The sequence below is a fragment of the Notolepis coatsorum genome (assembly GCF_963971535.1).
Source record: "Notolepis coatsorum genome assembly, chromosome: 15".
NCBI lineage: Eukaryota > Metazoa > Chordata > Actinopteri > Aulopiformes > Paralepididae > Notolepis > Notolepis coatsorum.
Window position 1 is genome coordinate 71,194,853 of NC_140179.1, and position 16,983 is coordinate 71,211,835.

The following is a 16,983-nucleotide window of genomic DNA, read 5'->3' on the forward strand; positions in this document are numbered from 1 at the left end:
CACTTTATTTATTTTGACACCTTATAAATATAAAATGTATACCCAAAAAAGGAAAAGCAAATTAACTGGTTAATTTAAAATGACTGGTTAACCGGATATCCCCACACTCATGCCATGACTGTTGTTGGTGTTGAGCCAATTACTCATCCTCTACTGTTTTTAACTATAAAATGTACACAACACTCTTTCTTACCATTTTTAGATTTAGGATTTAGGACTTAAGTTATATCTGGTTCTTCGTCTCAAGGATTCAGTTGTCCCTAAGAACATCATTCAACTATGAATAGGCTGAAAAGAGGCTAATATATGAATGATGAAATGTACATATTATTACCACATCAAAGCAGGTCTAAAATGCTTACGATTAAGTTTCTAGTTAGTGTGGGTGACCTGGCAAAGCCAGGTTGCAACCACACTATAGTAATCTATAATCTTTTTATTCTTTATTATTCCGCCGATTTTTGCCAACTAACTCTTCCCAGAGCGTTCGCACCACATACACGTGGTGCGTATCAAAACGACCGGCTTGCTCCAACTCGAGTTGCTATTACATTTCGGAAAGTTTCACCGCACCGTTTGGCTACAAATCGACTTTAAACTGGACCGGCCCCATAGGGAATGCATTGCGATTTAGAGTGGAGGAGCTGACATTTTTTTTTTACCATCACCTTGGGTCAATTGCGACATTGATCTCAATTTTGGACGTAGATATAAAAACAACACATCAAAACGATGACACGGCTGTCCCCTCGCTCACAAAAGAAAAATAAATGGAATTGGAAAGTTATCCTCCACATAGACACCAATGCATTCTTCACTCTAGCAAAAACAGATTTTATCGCTTTCCCCCCTTGTGTCCCGATCGCCACCGAGGCCACAATTGTCGACGGAATGACACAATATCGCACATAACCCTTCAAGTGCTCATATGAAAGTGACAAAGCTTGATCTCTTATCGTTTTCTTTTAATCATCGTGAGACTGCAGGCATGCGTCTGCCCTCATTGAAATACATTGGGTCGCAAAGTAATACTGTAATAGTGTGTAATAGTGTGTGCTAGTGTAATAGTGGAATAGTGGAATAGTGTGTACCGTCAATGAGAGAGCGTCCCCGCCCCCCCGCGGATGCCCCCCCCCTCCACAACAGCCGGCGCGCCAGTGACGTCACAAGCCGTTGAGCTAGCGGCGCCGCTGTTTGCACCAAACCGCGCGTAGAAGGTGTTGAGCTGGTCCGCAAGGGAGGCGTTGTCGCTTCCCATTGAGGGGGCGCTGACTTTATAGTGAGTTATTATCGTCCTCAGTCCCTGCCATAAGCCTCTTGTGTCATTCTGTGCCATTTGTGCCTCCATGTTGTCAGCATACGTCTTTTTCGCAAGTTTTAACAGCCTTGCGCAGAGTGTAGACTGTTGTCTTGTACTCTTCCATGTTTCCTGACTCTCTGCCAAGGTTGTAGGCAGTGGTGCGAGAGTTCAGAGCTGCTCTGATAGTACTGTCCACCCATGGTTTCTGGTTCGGGAACACTCTCGCCTTCTTTGTGGGGACAATACTATCAGAAAGTGTTGTTATGAAGGACACCACAGTGTCTGTGAACTCGCTGACGTCACTGGCGCTTCCCTCAAACATTCCCCAGTCGACGTCATCGAGTGCGTCCTTAAGCATGGCCTCTGATTGGTCGGTCCATCTTTTTACCTCACGTGACACGACGGCGTCACGTGATCTTTGTTTGTAAGCCGGTACCAGGATAATGGCGGCATGATCCGACGTGCTCGTCGTTCCCGTTAACGGCGGAGCCGGTACAGCCTTGTATCCGGCTCTGAACGGGGTGTAGCAGTGATCGAGTATTTCCTCCTCTGGTGGAGCAGACGATGTGTTGAAAGAAAGACTGCATAACTTTCTTCAGATTCGCTTGGTTGAAATCCCCGGCTACGATCATGGCCACGTCTGGATGTTTGATCTCATGTGTGTTTAGATGATCGTGTAGCTCCGCCAGCGCCCTGGCGGCATTCGCTTGGGGAGGGATGTATACTGCAGTCATGATTACTGCAGTAAACACGTGGAATCCGGACCTTGTAGACTGACATAATTCTGTGCATAGTTTAGTCTACACGGGCCATATTTCAAATAATCTAAATCTTACTTCATTCATCTTAAACATTCTTGATTTGGGGGATTGGTAGTTCCCATGAAATCTGAAGTTGTTCAAACGACAACAGCGATCCACCTTGAATTAAATCACACTGCCGAGTGAAACCTTGTTGGCTGCGTCACAGTCACGAAAGGGGCTACTTAATTAATGAATCCAATCCACTTTATTTATAGAGCACATTTAAAAACAGCAACGTTTACCAAAGTGCTGTACAAGTCCCACAACATAAGATAAAAAAAAAAAATTCTCTCGAAGCTTCGAATTAAAATCGAAGCTCGCCACCGAAGCTTCGATTGCCAAAAAAAGCTTTGAAGGTCAGCCCTACTGTCGGTGTCCTCATATCCCAGTATAACCAACATGGTTACCGTCAGTGTCCTCATATCTCAGTAAAATCACCATGGTTACTGTCATAGTGTCCTCATATCCCAGTAGAATCACCATGGTTACTGTCATAGTGTCCTCATATCCCAGTAAAATCACCATGGTTACTGTCAGTGTCCTAGGAGTTGTTCCACTGTTCACGGTCTATGGAGCAGCTCCAGGATTTGTCTCTTGATGACATCATCACTAGTGTCGTGTCTCTCTGCCAGTCTCTGGTGTTCAGTTTAAGGAGAGACTTGTTCATATTCATACATTGAAACTTAGCTGTACATTATTATAGAAATATAATTAGTGAATTCTATTTGAGGGTGAATTTTAGCTTTAAATGCTCTTGCATACTGTGTATAGACTCTGTATACCCTGTTCAGCAAAGATATACTGCACCACAGCTGAAGATACTCTGCGTGTTGTATATTCAAACACTGCGTATATTCTCTTATTGCGTATAGTGTATATATTATAATATAGCGGAGAAACTTTTTATTTATGTCCCACTGCATTTACAAAACACATTTTCAAAGGTGGGGGGGGGGGGGGGGCAAACTGCAATGGAATATGGGGCATCTCTCTTTACCTAATATTTTGATTCTATCCTGACATTTTTCAGTTGGAAGGGCAGTCTATATGCGTAACGGGAAAAAAATTTCTTTTTTATGAGGCTCAAAAAGGCAGGTGCTCAAGCACCCCTTGGGCTCTATGTGTGCACGTGCCTGAATGAGGGTGACAGTAGAAAGTGACACCTATATATTGCGTTCAACCCCCTCCCCTCAACCCCCCCAAATTAAATCAAGCATCCTCACTCTGCAGTAATATCTATTCTGAGAACTTAACTCCCAACCTAAAATCCCAACAGGTCACGTCAGCCACGCATGGAGAGAATACATGATCATTTTCTTTTACTTCACCATTAAAGGTGCATTCCACTCCAGGGAAGTGCACAGGACTTTAGAGGGGCAGGTGCTCAAAGGCTGAAAAGGGCACTGGGCCTGTGCTATTTTTGGGGGCCCTTTTTGGGCGGGGAGCGGCCTTTTTATGCTTTTAGGGGGGTTTTGGTGATCAAATATTGAATATTGAACTATAATAATCAGTGCAGGAGCTCACTTATCCTTGAAAGACACTTTTATCACTGACTTAAAAGGCCCATACATCTCCATAAATGTTCAGGGGGGAGGGAATAAGTGCTTACCCTACAGACCCTAAGTCTGTTAGGACAGCAGACTCTGTTGGCACTGCTCAAAACTTACCTTTTTAAAATAGCTTTTAAATGAATTATTATCTTTATTTCTATACATTTTACTTAAATATTTTATTATAATTTGTATCATTGTTTTATGTAGTTTTTCTTTTATAATTATTTGTTCTTTTTTAATGTCAACATATTATTTAAATTATTCAAATGGGACTCAAACATGTTCCGTTGTGATGTCACCAGTGTTGGGCAAGTTACTTTAAAAAAGTAACTAGTTACAGTTACTAGTTACTTCTTCCAAAAAGTTACTAAATTACTTACTCAGTTACAAATGATAAAAGTAACTAGTTACTTCAGAAAGTAACTATTGCGTTACTTTCAAGTAAATGTTTTACATAAACAACATACACAAATCTAAACTATTTTAATGTTGCTGTGGGACAAAGTGAGACTAGCCTCCAATCAAATGCCATGTATGTAGATATTATAATTATATAGTGGATCATACAAATACAAACACAATAGATGTTTTGGAACTTTTGATATGTATTGCCCCTCAACAGGTCACAACTGGGCAACATTATATTATGCTTGTTAAGCACTATTGTGGGGCGGCGTGGCTCAGGGGTAGAGCGGGTCGTCCAATGATCGAAGGGTTGGTGGTTCGAATCCCGCTCAAGCCCATGTCCATCCCACTGCCGTTGTGTCCTTGGGCAAGACACTTAACCGACTTGCCTCGTATGAATGTGTATGCATGTGAATGAATGTTGGTGGTGGTCGGAGGGGCCGTAGGCGTTGATTATTCGCCACGCTTCCGTGAGTCTGCCTCAAGGCAGCTCTGGCTGCAATTGTAGCTTACCACCACCGGTATGACTGTGTATGAACGAATAATGGACTCTGTAAGCGCTCTGGGGTGTCACAAAGAGCGCTATATAAATCCAATCCATTATTATTATTATTACTATACCAAAAATAAATAACAAATATATACTGATTGATTGAACATTTTAATTAACAGAATGCAGAATGAGTACAGTACAGCTCAATACACACAATTGTTAAGGGGATGCAGACCAGAGAGACTTTCGTCTTGTTTACATCAGGGTCCCCCATTTTCAATTCATGACATTTATGACATACACAACATACAGATATAAGAATCTAATCTAATCATCTAAACTAATCTAATCATGACATTTAAGACATGCATGACATACATATGAATGGGTGAATGTAAGGCATACTGTAAGTTGTAAAGCACTTTGGATAAAAGAGCTATATACTGTAAGCAGTCCATTTACCAGCGATGAAAAAGCTTCAGTCTGTGGCGAAATTGTCTTAAAACAAATGATGACACTGCCAACCAGAGTTTCCACTAATACATCATCTACTTGTATACATGTATTTCCACAAGTGTTCCAGAATGCTGCTCAAAAGACTCAGTATCCACTGGCTGTAGTGAGTGATTGTGATATGATGGTTATAGAGTTAGGGAAACTAAATTACCTAAAGGTGGCAGTAGGGTACTGTGTAGAACATGTAAACCAGGGGTCTCAAACTCGCGGCCCGCGGGCCAATTGCGGCCCGCTGGATGATATTTTGCGGCCCCCTACTTGACATCAAAGTGTAGTGTTAATGCGGCCCGCGCCGCCGCGCGCAACTTGTTGCCAAGTCGTTGCGCGAGTTGGGTGTTTTATTTATTTTATCACTTGTAAGCTACCATAGCGCAGGCTCATGGCAGCAACGTTAGTGGTTGAAATGTAATTCCGGAGTGATACCAAGTAGAAGGAAATATATCCTGTCATCAGCTAAACACAAGAAGCCATTCTCTGATGCATAAATAATAAAATAATGTATGACTGAAGTGATGGAGACCATGTTTGAAGGCAAACAAAAGCAAATCCTCCTCAGATAGCACAGCAACCAGAATAACTGAAATACTGGCTGTGATAGAATTAAAAAAATGCACAGTGCATTTCCATAGCTGTGGATGAGTCCACTGACACCACTGAGAATGCTCAGTTGCTGGTGTTTTTGAGGTTTTATGATGAGGCAAAGGGGTAGTTTGTTGATGTATTAATACATTTTTGGAATACTTGAAACCCTTTTTTTGTGGAATATTTGATGCGGCCCAGCCTCACCCAGACTCTACCTCCAGCGGCCCCCAGGTAAATTGAGTTTGAGACCCCTGCTCTACATACAAACGAATGGCTTTGCACTCTAACAAAAAGCAGATTATTTAGCTTTTCCTTCCTTGTTTCCCGATCGCCACCCAGGCCACAATTGTTGACGGAATGACACAATATCGCACAGAACCCTTCACATAACCCTTCAAGTACTCATATTAAAGTGACTAAGCTTCATCTCTTATCGTTTTCTTTTAATCATCGTGAGACTGAAGGCATGCTACATTGGGTCCCAAAGTGCAGAGTCATTGCTGATTGCATCAGCCTAATTAGTGGTGAGCAGGTGTGCATGCAGAGGGAGCCTAATTAGTGGTGAGCAGGTGTGCATGCAGAGGGAGCTGTTAACCCTTTATGGCCCCTCTGTGTAGCAGTACTGAGTTGGCCGTTAACCGGGTTGTCATTGTACTCAGTAGGGATGTCCTCTTTCATTGGTCTATGTTGACCCATTGTACTCAGTAGGGATATCCTCTTTCAAGTTCAAGTTCTTTAATAGTTGTCATACAGAAGTACAGAATACTTTCATACAAAATGCTTCTTACTGTTACGCTCCAGAGACTGTGCTAGACAAGATAGTATCAACTAACATAATAACATAATATAGCATGAATTTAGAAGAGTCAGTTGGTCGATCAAATGACCACACCCCCTTAGGCCACACCCCCTTAGTGTATCTCTTGACCAGTTTGTCGTAGAGACTTGCGGGTTGTGCCATTGTACTCTGTAGGGATATCCTCTTTCATTGGTCGATGTTGACCACTCCCCCGATCCTTAGACCACACCCCCTAGCAACCACCTAGAAATACCCTAGCAACCACCTAGAAACACCCTAGCAACCACCTAGAAACACCCTAGCAACCAGCTATAACACCCTAGCAACCAACTATAACACCCTAGCAACCGCCTAGAAACACCCTAGCAACCAGCTATAACACCCTAGCAACCACCATTACAGTGAAATGCAGAAAGTTCATTGTATGATGTATTTGATATTATAGGACTAGTAACAATTAGGGATGGGCATTTTAAAGAAAAATCCAGATCGATTGATCTCATGCTATACTCGATTGATCGTGTATTACTCGAAAAGGGGGAAAAAAGTTATTATGGATACCATGACTGTGGCAAGTTTTCATTTATGTTTTTAGATGGAAGGCTGTATTCCATCTGTCTAACGTTAGCGAATATTGTGAGATTGATGAATAGGACAGTCATAACATTGCTGGACTATCGACCTAGTTAGCCCCTTTCGTGACTGCGATGCACGGCTACAGGGTTTGGGCGAGTGAATCCACACTCGTGGTATTATTATAACTAATTTATTGTGTAACACTAGCCCCTTAAAACTTACCACAGTCATGGTATCCATAATAACTTCAATCGGTTCGGATCCTTTGAAAAGAAAATGTAAACAAACACTGGCCTCACGTTAGAAAGTAGCACTGGTGACGTGAAATCACTGAGCCCAGAGAGGAGTGGTTCAGCAAAAAATAGTTCAGAGAATATTTGCTTAGAAAACGTAAATTTCTTTTAAATCCGATTTACGATTTTAATCTATTTTTTCTCTTAAACTAGAAACGCCAAGGAAATCATTCAAATAACCTTTGTTTTTATTTGACACAAAAAAATTATCAAACCAAGATGAATATTGGGATTGAAGTGCAAACCTAACTTTCACCAATCTTATCAATATATTTTTTCACACAAAAAAAAAATATATATAATATAAAAGGTTACTCTTGATCAAACAAAGATGAATGTCCCTTGGGATCAATAGTGCAATAACTTGCTTTTTCACCAAACTTCACTTAAAACAAATAAAATGTGCCTATTGATCATCAAACAAGAATGAATTTCCCTATTGGGATTAATAACGTGCAAATCTAACTTTCACCAAACATCATTTTTTGTCAAATAAAAAATTACTCTTTAAAAAAAAGAAAAGAAAATATTTATCGATTTAGTTTTTTCAAAATCGTTCTAAATCATTAATTCGAATTAAGGTATGTATATTCTTGTCTAACTCCAGGGAAGATGTTAAATAAGCTAATTTCCCAAAATGTTGGAGTTTTCCTTTTAAAGGATCAAATAATTCGGTACAGTTGAGTAAAACATCAAACATTTGTTTCTTTTTCTTCAAAAAAGTATATCTTTCAGCATATTTTAAGTTGAATTTTTTTTCTTATATATTTAGTTTTTAAGAATTTGTAAGGGATAGGCAAAAATAAGCATGTGCTTCAGCCTATTCCTTTTTTTCGGTTATTGATTTTGGATTTTGTGTGTGAGCTTGCCTTGAATATGTACATTTGTGACACAGGGGTGTTTTTGATTTGTCTGTAAACGAGACCGAAAAAGAAACTTCATTCATGTTAAATGTTGTACCAAATTGACGTGTTCCCTTTTAACCCCCCCCCCCTCCAAGCGTCCACACGTAAACTGTACGAGAAGAAGCTCCAGAAGCTCGTGGACCAGGGTCCTGCAGAAGCTCCGGCGCCAGAGGTGGTCCTCACCCAGATCGACATCAAGCACAACGGAAACTCTGACTCGGACCGCTACAGCGACAAGGAGGAAGGTAAAATAATGCCCCGTCACTCACACTGTTCTACAGTGCTAACATTTTACCAACGTATGAATATGCTTTCTACGATGGTTTTCATGAGGCCTAGTGGTGCAGTGGTTAGTACTAGGTGCTTTCGGACCGGAGGAACCTTTTCATAGTTCTAATAACTATTGGAGGAACTTTTTTGTTGTGTCCACCACACTGCAGGAACTGAACACCATCGTAGTTTTTAGAACGCCATTTTGAGGGATTGTCTTTTTAGCTCCTGCTTTAGGGCGGGTTCTCCTCCAGCCGTAAGCGTAGAGGGATTGGTCCAGACGTCAAGGTGTCATGCTATCAGACCCAAGTGTGCTCTGCTGTGAGGGGCTGTAGGGCAGACGTGCTGGCGCCCGGGTCAACCTCCTATTGTAGTTGAAACCTAATGCATTAAGAATATTTGTCCCAGTGAATCTCTTAGTTACAAATTTGTGCCGTCAGAACGGTTGAGCATTGTTGTTGTATTTATAGTTCCTGTTGGTGTTGTGAATGCAAGCGGTGTTGTGGGTTCGAAACCCGACTGGGAGCGGGGAGCTTTCTGTGTGGAGTTTGCATGTTCTCCCCTTATTCACTTTCACAAAGGAATGGAAACGGATACAGAGACCCACTAGTCTAAACTCCGCGAGAGGTGCTTTTGCCCAACAGCTAGGCTAGCTGATCCGTATCTCCTTCCAATAATTTGTGCTAAGTTGGCTAGTTTGCAGTCGGATAGCTTCCTAGTGATCGCACAGAGATGAAACTGGTATATATCTTCTTGTGTGACTCTGGAGAAGACGTTTCTGACGTGTTGCACATCGGCTTTCAGTAATGGTACCCTATAAATGTATTGGCCAAGATAGCACTCTATAAATATATTAGCGCAGTATCAGCCAAGATATCACCCTATAAATATATTGGGCAACCATGCAAGGTGCCAACCTGCTCATCGGGAGCAGTTGGGGGTTATGTATCTTGCTCAAGGACACTTCAACATGCTGCCTGGAGGAGCCGGAATCTAACTGGCAACCTTCTGATTACCAGACGACCGCTCTATCTCCTATGCCGCTGTCGCCCCAATACCAGATATTAGCCGAGATATCACGGTGTGATTCCACTCCAATGTGTATTCTTCTTCAACAGAAATTACGCCGGTTCCAGAGCCTGAGCCAGAACCAGAAGCCACTCCGGTGGTGGAGAGGCCAGTGAGGAGCCGAGGAAAGACTCCCGTCACCCTTCGCACACACAGCGGCCTACACAACCGGGTAAGACCACGCTACGGTACAACCGTAGGGCCAAAAATTATATCACGAGTCGATAACGATATGATAATGTTATCATATCACTCTATATTGATAATTATCGATATTGTTATAAATAAATTTAAAAAAAATTATATCTTTTTTTAAACAACAAATGTATGTTTATTTTGCAGCAATTCTTTGTCGTTGCCGCCATCTTTAGTGTTACAGCCCCTCACACTCCAGTTCTCAGGCTGCAGCTGGTTTGAAAGCGAAAGTAAACGGGCTTCTCTGCTGGCTGGCTGTGGCTCCAGGGGAGTTGAACAGTTCTGGCTCTGCTAGTTTCTTTTCTATCTTTTGGCGCTTTTTTGGTGGACAAACCACCGCACATGTGCACCGTGACTCGTGACTGGAGTCTAGCTCTGCTAGCACACATAGCCTACTGTGTACAGACAGTTTCAAACTGTATTTTATATTAGAAAGCAAACAAAATAAATGGACAAGAGAAAAAGAAATCTCAATTTGGTCAGTATTGTCATTTGGACAAGCTAAGCCATTACTTTAAGTTGCAAGAAAGACAAGTCTGTCCACTGTCTCTGGTTTTAAAGCTGCCTTGTTGCAGGTCACAAATTATTCTTTGATCTTTTTTTTAATCATCGATTGATATCGATTATTAAAATATATCACGATAATTATCGTTTCATCGCGCAACCCTATTACAACGGAGTATTTGGAATTCTTGAAAATACTGAAAGCCGTTGGACGTCTAGTCGTCTACAAGATTTACTTCTGAATTCTTCAGCTTTAAAAAAAATGCAGGTATGTTTGACCCTTTGTATTCCTGTTTAACAGAATGTTTGGAATGCTTTTTTTTCCAAGCTGGAAGAGAAACGCTGGTTGCTAATATGTTGATATGAGAAATATATATACTGTGTTTATTTATTTAGTAAATTGGGTGTTTTTATGACTGGATCTACTGGATCTGAGCGAGAAACCCTCAGATCCAGGGTGCAGGCCAGCTGGGGCTTTGGGGGGTTTCCCCAGAGACGGCAGGAAGCGTGTCCCTTATTTGACTGCTATAGGAGTGGAAAATGGGACACGGCATGTTGGACCACTCCACATCTGCCTGTTTGTATGTCACAAGTCGAGCCTCCCTATATCTCTCTGTATGTCACATAGTAAGTCGAGCCTTTCTGTATCTCTGTATGTCACTTAGTAAGTCAAGCCTCCCTGTATCTCTGTATGTCACATAGTAAGTCAAGCCTCCCTGTATCTCTGTATGTCACTTAGTAAGTCAAGCCTCCCTGTATCTCTGTATGTCACTTAGTAAGTCAAGCCTCCCTGTATCTCTGTATGTCACTTAGTAAGTCGAGCCTCCCTATATCTCTCTGTATGTCACTTAGTAAGTCAAGCCTCCCTGTAGCTCTGTATGTCACATACAATAGTCTCCAGTTCCAAACGTTTATTCTAGTGTAGAGGAACGACTGGTGCCTTCCTGTGTGATTTTGGTCCTTCTACCACTGGGGTGTTGTTTGTACCACAACGACCACCAGCCACGGCTGTACTGTCATAATGGCATACATATAACTGGTTAAGGACTGGGGTGAGTTCTGTCTTTGATGCATTCGCAATTGAAAAGTCACTACAGTAGGTGCTCTGATGTGCTGACATCAAGGTGAAAGGTCACTACAGTAGGTCCTCTGAGCTGCTGACATCAAGGTGAAAGGTCACTACAGTAGGTCCTCTGAGGTGCTGACATCAAGGTGAAAGGTCACTACAGTAGGTCCTCTGAGGTGCTGACATCAAGGTGAAAGGTCACTACAGTAGGTCCTCTGAGATGCTGACATCAAGGTGAAAGGTCACTACAGTAGGTCCTCTGAGCTGCTGACATCAAGGGGAAAGGTCACTACAGTAGGCGTTGATATCAAGATATGTTTCAATCTGGAGACTACTGTAGTAGTAAGTCAAGCCTCTTACTCACTCTTGTATCTCTCTTACTCGTATACCATCCCCTGTTCTCTCAATCTTATTGTTATTCTTCCCTCATCAACTTGTTACTTTTCCTTACTTGCATTCTCTCTCTCTCTTTCTCTTCTGCATCTCTCTGCGTATATCTCTGTCTCTGTATCTCTCTCTGTCTTTCTCTCCATATCTCTCTGTGTCTCTGTCTTTCTCTCTGTATCTCTCTCTGTGTATATCTCTGTGTCTCTGTCTTTCTCTCTGTATCTCTCTCTCTGTCTTTATCTCTGTATCTCTCTCCGTCTGTCTTTCTCTCTGTCTTTCTCTGTATCTCTCTCTCCGTCTGTCTTTCTCTCTGTCTGTCTCTCTCTCTGTATCTCTCTCTGTGTGTCTGTCTTTCTCTGTATCTCTCTTTGTATCTCTCTCTCTCTCTCTCTCTCTTTCTCTGTATCTCTCTTTGTATCTCTCTCTCTCTCTCTCTCTCTCTCTCTCTCTCTCTCTCTCTCTGTGTGATGTGTGTCTGTCTCTCTCTCTCTCTTTCTCTCTCTCTCTATACAAGTAAGCCCACATGACTTGGATTAGCTTTGTTTAAGTTTTTTTTTTTTATCCGCTACTGAGTAACATTACTATTCGACTTCTTCTCACTCATTTTCTTCTTCTATATCCCACTGGCTCCTCCTCTTCCACCCCCCTCCCCCCTTATTTTTGTCTCCAAACGCTCTCCTTTTTGCCTTCATTGGACATCTGCAATCTACCCTCTCCATACGATTCATATTACACTGATAAAGGCCTGGAAGACATAGGCCTGTTGTTGAAAACACGCAACAACTGTTTTGTGTCATTTTCTACCCTTGAATTGAGAGTTTGCATGTTGATCCCCTGGCCTCTATGCGGAGTGTTTTTTTTCCCCCTGTAGAAAGACTTCCTCATGTGACCTTGATTGTGTTAGGTGCTCCCCCTGCTGGTGAACAACTGAACATTCACCTGTTGAGCCTCTGAAAATGGAAGGCAGATGTGACTTTTCTATTGTGGTGCCAATAACACCGCTGTCACGCTTTGTTTAGGATCAGACCAGTCCAATTACCTTGGAGGAGGAGGAGGAGGTGTGTGTGTCGGGGTTCGCACAAGGTCCCTGAAGTGCTTAAAATGCTTGTTTTTGAAGGGGAAAAAAAGCCAATGCTGTCTCAAACGGGTGGTTTCTGACAAATAGGGAGTCGACACGTGATGCCAAGTTTAACAAGAATTTATTTAAACCTATCTAAACAAACAATAATCGAATAAACAACAAATGTAGGTATCAGAATTGTCAAATGATTCCCAGTTGAGTGTTGCTGATACAACCTGTGCCTAGGAGTGGAGAAAGCAGACCGAAGGGCTTAGACAGGGCAACATATATAAGGGTTCTGCAGGCAGCTAACGACCTACCCACTCTACCATGCTCTCTGAGTCAGAAGACTCCCCATTGCAGGTAAAGTGGGGGTCGTCACACCCTCCCCCTAAAGAAAAGGGTTCTACCCTATTAACAAATTACATTTTTATTTACACACAAGCTAATTCCATCCACAACAAAGTAACCATAATATTTTTAATCAAGTGGTTCTAACTTCAAATCACATTGTTTAACCCTTTCATCCATTCCCCTCACCATCCTGCCTCCACTCTCTGCAACATAGGGCCCTAGGAAGCCATTTAAGAGAGCAGGAGACAGTAGGGATTGGGGAACAGACCAGACAGGCAAAACAAGGTGCATATTAGATAACGGAACATACAAATACAAATTTAAAAGTACAAATGTCTATAATCAAAAACATTTGCCAAAAAAGGACATCTACAGAGCTAAATGGCGTTTCCAACCAAATGATCAAGCATACCCCACATTGGTTAAGGGTTTCGGCCTCTTTGTGCATTATCAAAATTAGCCCTATGCTTATACAGCAGTCAAAGAATTAAGGCCAACATGTAAAGGGATAATACACCACACAATGAAACACCATCCAATTGGTTCGAGGGGCAAGAGATTAAACATTTATAGAACCTAAACAAAATACAGCAAACTAAGAGTCACTTGTTAAAAAAAACTCATAGCCAGAACTCTACAATGTAAAAACATTGGAACTCTTTATTTTCTCCCTCTAAATTCGAATCAAAATTGTTTATACCCTTCCCAGATATCCCTGGTATATACAAATAAACAACATCAATATCACAAACAAAGCAACACAATTTTAGGCACACATCATCTCCAACACCCCTGCTGACCGTTCACCCTTTCCCCTCACCCTCCTGCAACATAGGATCCTAAGAAGCGAATTAAGAGAGCAAGAGACGGAAGGGATTGGGGAACAAACGAGACGAGAAGAACACAGGATGTTAAAAGATGATATGTACTTCAGTACCAATGGAGTCAACCGTATCAGGTCACTCTACCATTTAAACTTAAATGGTCAACCACGCCCAGACGCATATCATTAGGTGCTGGAAAGTTGCGGGCACAACAACATCATTTCTCTCGGCACAATGGGCCTCATGCATGAAGCGATATAAGAACAGATTTCGTTCTTAACTAGCATTTCCTCTTACTTTGTTCTTACCTGGGATTCAGCAAAGTTTTCTTATTGTTGCTTTTTTTCTCAGGCAAGAGTGGTCGAGAGCACTCTTACCGAAATAAGAAATCCTTACATAAAAAAAAAAAAAAAAAAGCCTACCATTGGTTAATTGCTCCCAAATACGACTTTAAAAATACAGAACTTTTAACTTATTGCGTGTGTTCTGTCTGAAATGGATTATATATTGCTGTTAGAACAGTTATGATCTGGGAGGCTCATGCTGCCCCCGACACTTCCTGATTCTACTGCGCAGGCGCACCAACCGGCCTGTAGGAGTCGCTGTCCACAACGCCCGATCCCCACCCATCAGTTTCCCACCCCCTAATACGGCCAATGTGTAGTATGAACGACCAGCTAAACTGAAAGCAATGTGGAGCGCTGGGCTCGAACAGGCGAGCCCAGCGTCTCCGCATTCGTGGCGAGCGCCTTGCCCACTACGCCACGTAGCCGCCCATTGATTGAAGATTTTATTAAAGGGGAACTATTTTACTATTTCTTTCACTATTTGGGCACTTTTACACAATTCCTGTGAGTTTATGGAACACCTCTGTAATTTTTTTTTTTTTTTTTTTCATTGTTTTGTATTTCTAATCAAGTCCTCAAAAACAGCATTTTTCTACCTCAAGATCCTAAGCCGTTTTGAGGCTGGGCTCCAACCACAATGGTAAGTTACTGACTCGCCTGAACATTATCATGCAGCGGTGTCTTTCTGACATCACAAATCATCACATTTTCAGATGACTCAGTTTAGTGAGGGTGAATATTGTGAGAGGATAATTGGAAGAATGCGCCAATATGATAATTAGAGACATAGATCATATTAACACTTTGAGTGCCACTCACGAGATTTCTCTGGTTTTTAATAGTGACGTAGAATGCCACTCACCAGATTTCTCGGATTTTCTTTTTTTTTCTTTTTGCGATCTGAAAAATTGTTGCATCACCCGAGCCTACCCGAGTATAGCCGAGGGGCGCCGGCGATCACTGTGGAAAAAAGCGCCCCCTGTCGTCTCCCAGATGACATAAGTGATTTTGGAATGGACTCAATGAAAATGAATGGGGAAAAAAATCCGGTACTCCACATTTTCCAGTTCACTGATCCAGCCGGGGTTACCAGAGTTCATTCTGGAGCCTCAGATCCCCGCGGATCATGGAGTTCTACTGTATCGCGTTGGATCCATACACGTATCGATTTTTTCGAATGGTGATCAGGAATTGGAATATACCAGTTGGATACCATCTGATGTCAGGTAAGGACTCTATGTTATCAGTGGTAGGATAATCAGAGTAAGTTTGATGAAGTTATAAGCTGTTTTGTGAAATGTCTTCTTTCGGTTTCACTGTAAAAGTCTGAGGAAATCAACGGAGCGATTATCAGTGCGCGGCCGTAATGTGCTTGCGTGCACGTATAATATTGATCATCTAGCGTTTATTTGAAAACGATTCATAAAAAGGCAGACGAATATCAACGTTGTGGAATATTCCACTAAAAGACGATTTTCATAGAATGCTCCAGAATGAGCTGTTTTTTATATCAAAACGGGGGCTTTTCTAACTGCTCTGAAACGGAAACAACGCGATAAAAAAACAATCTGCCTTCACAGCACTGACTGGAAAATAGTCTTTGATAATGCGATGGGCAGATTAGACACATAGCCATAATTTAAAACATAGATTAGGCGATATTAACGTTAACATTGGCGCCGATGGTGGCATTCAAGCGGTAAAACGGAAAACCAGGCGTGGCGCTGAAAGTGTTAATATAAGTCCACATAGCTAGGAAACAATGCTAAACACTGAAAAAGGCCATTTATAAGATGGTTCCCCTTTAACAGATTGCAGAATGGGTACAATACACAGCTCAATACACACAATTGTTAAGGGGAGGCAGACCAGAGAGACTTTCGTCTTGTTTACATCAGGGTCCCCCATTTTCAATTCATTATGACATACACAATATACAGATATATATCATGACATTTATGACATGACATACAGATATGCAGTACTGTATACGTAGCATAGAACGCATATTTAGAGATAGTCTATATCAGTGGTTCCCAAACTTCTGTTTTATGCGGACCACTAGATTGTTATCAAGAACATTTGCGGTAAAACATAAACAGTAAAACATAAATAAATAAACAACTGACTTAAACCCAGTAATACACGAGACCCTCTTCTTGGACCAAGTAGGTTTCGTCGATAATCCAATGTATAGTTACCCCCACCCGCCTACCCATCCCCACCCCACCCCACCCACCCAACCACCTCCAATGTACAGCCCCCCCCCCCCCACCTCCTCCAATGTACAGTTTCTACATCAAATGTATATACTCTCTTTTTTTTTTTTTTACTCTTTTTGTATCACAAACAGTACTGTATTTGTAGATCTGGTATGTCATAAATGTATAGATGTAGCAGTACCGTCTATCTGTATGTCATGTATGTCATATATGTTATGATGAATTGAAAATGGGGGACCCTGATGTAAACAAGACGAAAGTCTTTCTCTGGTCTCCATCCCCTTAACAATTGTGTGTATTGAGCTGTACTGTATTGTACCCATTCTGCAATCTGTTAATACAATTTCCAATCAATCAAGACCCGCATCGCGGGCACTGCGTTCCGTTCTCAGAATGGATTTGAGAGAGATGTGTCATCCAGTTTGACTTGGAGCACGCACGGCACTGTACTATGCGCACTG

General features: G+C 41.8%; 1 protein-coding gene across 1 annotated transcript in view; it reads left to right on the forward strand.

The window, feature by feature from the left end:
- The window catches only part of tmpoa (thymopoietin a), a 90,451-nt gene that overhangs the window by 50,095 nt on the left and 23,373 nt on the right, over positions 1–16,983 (forward strand). The window contains exons 3-4 of the mRNA XM_084330055.1: positions 8,321–8,470; positions 9,614–9,735. Coding sequence (XP_084186181.1) covers positions 8,321–8,470; positions 9,614–9,735 — 272 coding nt within the window. The remainder of the gene's footprint in view (positions 1–8,320; positions 8,471–9,613; positions 9,736–16,983) is intronic.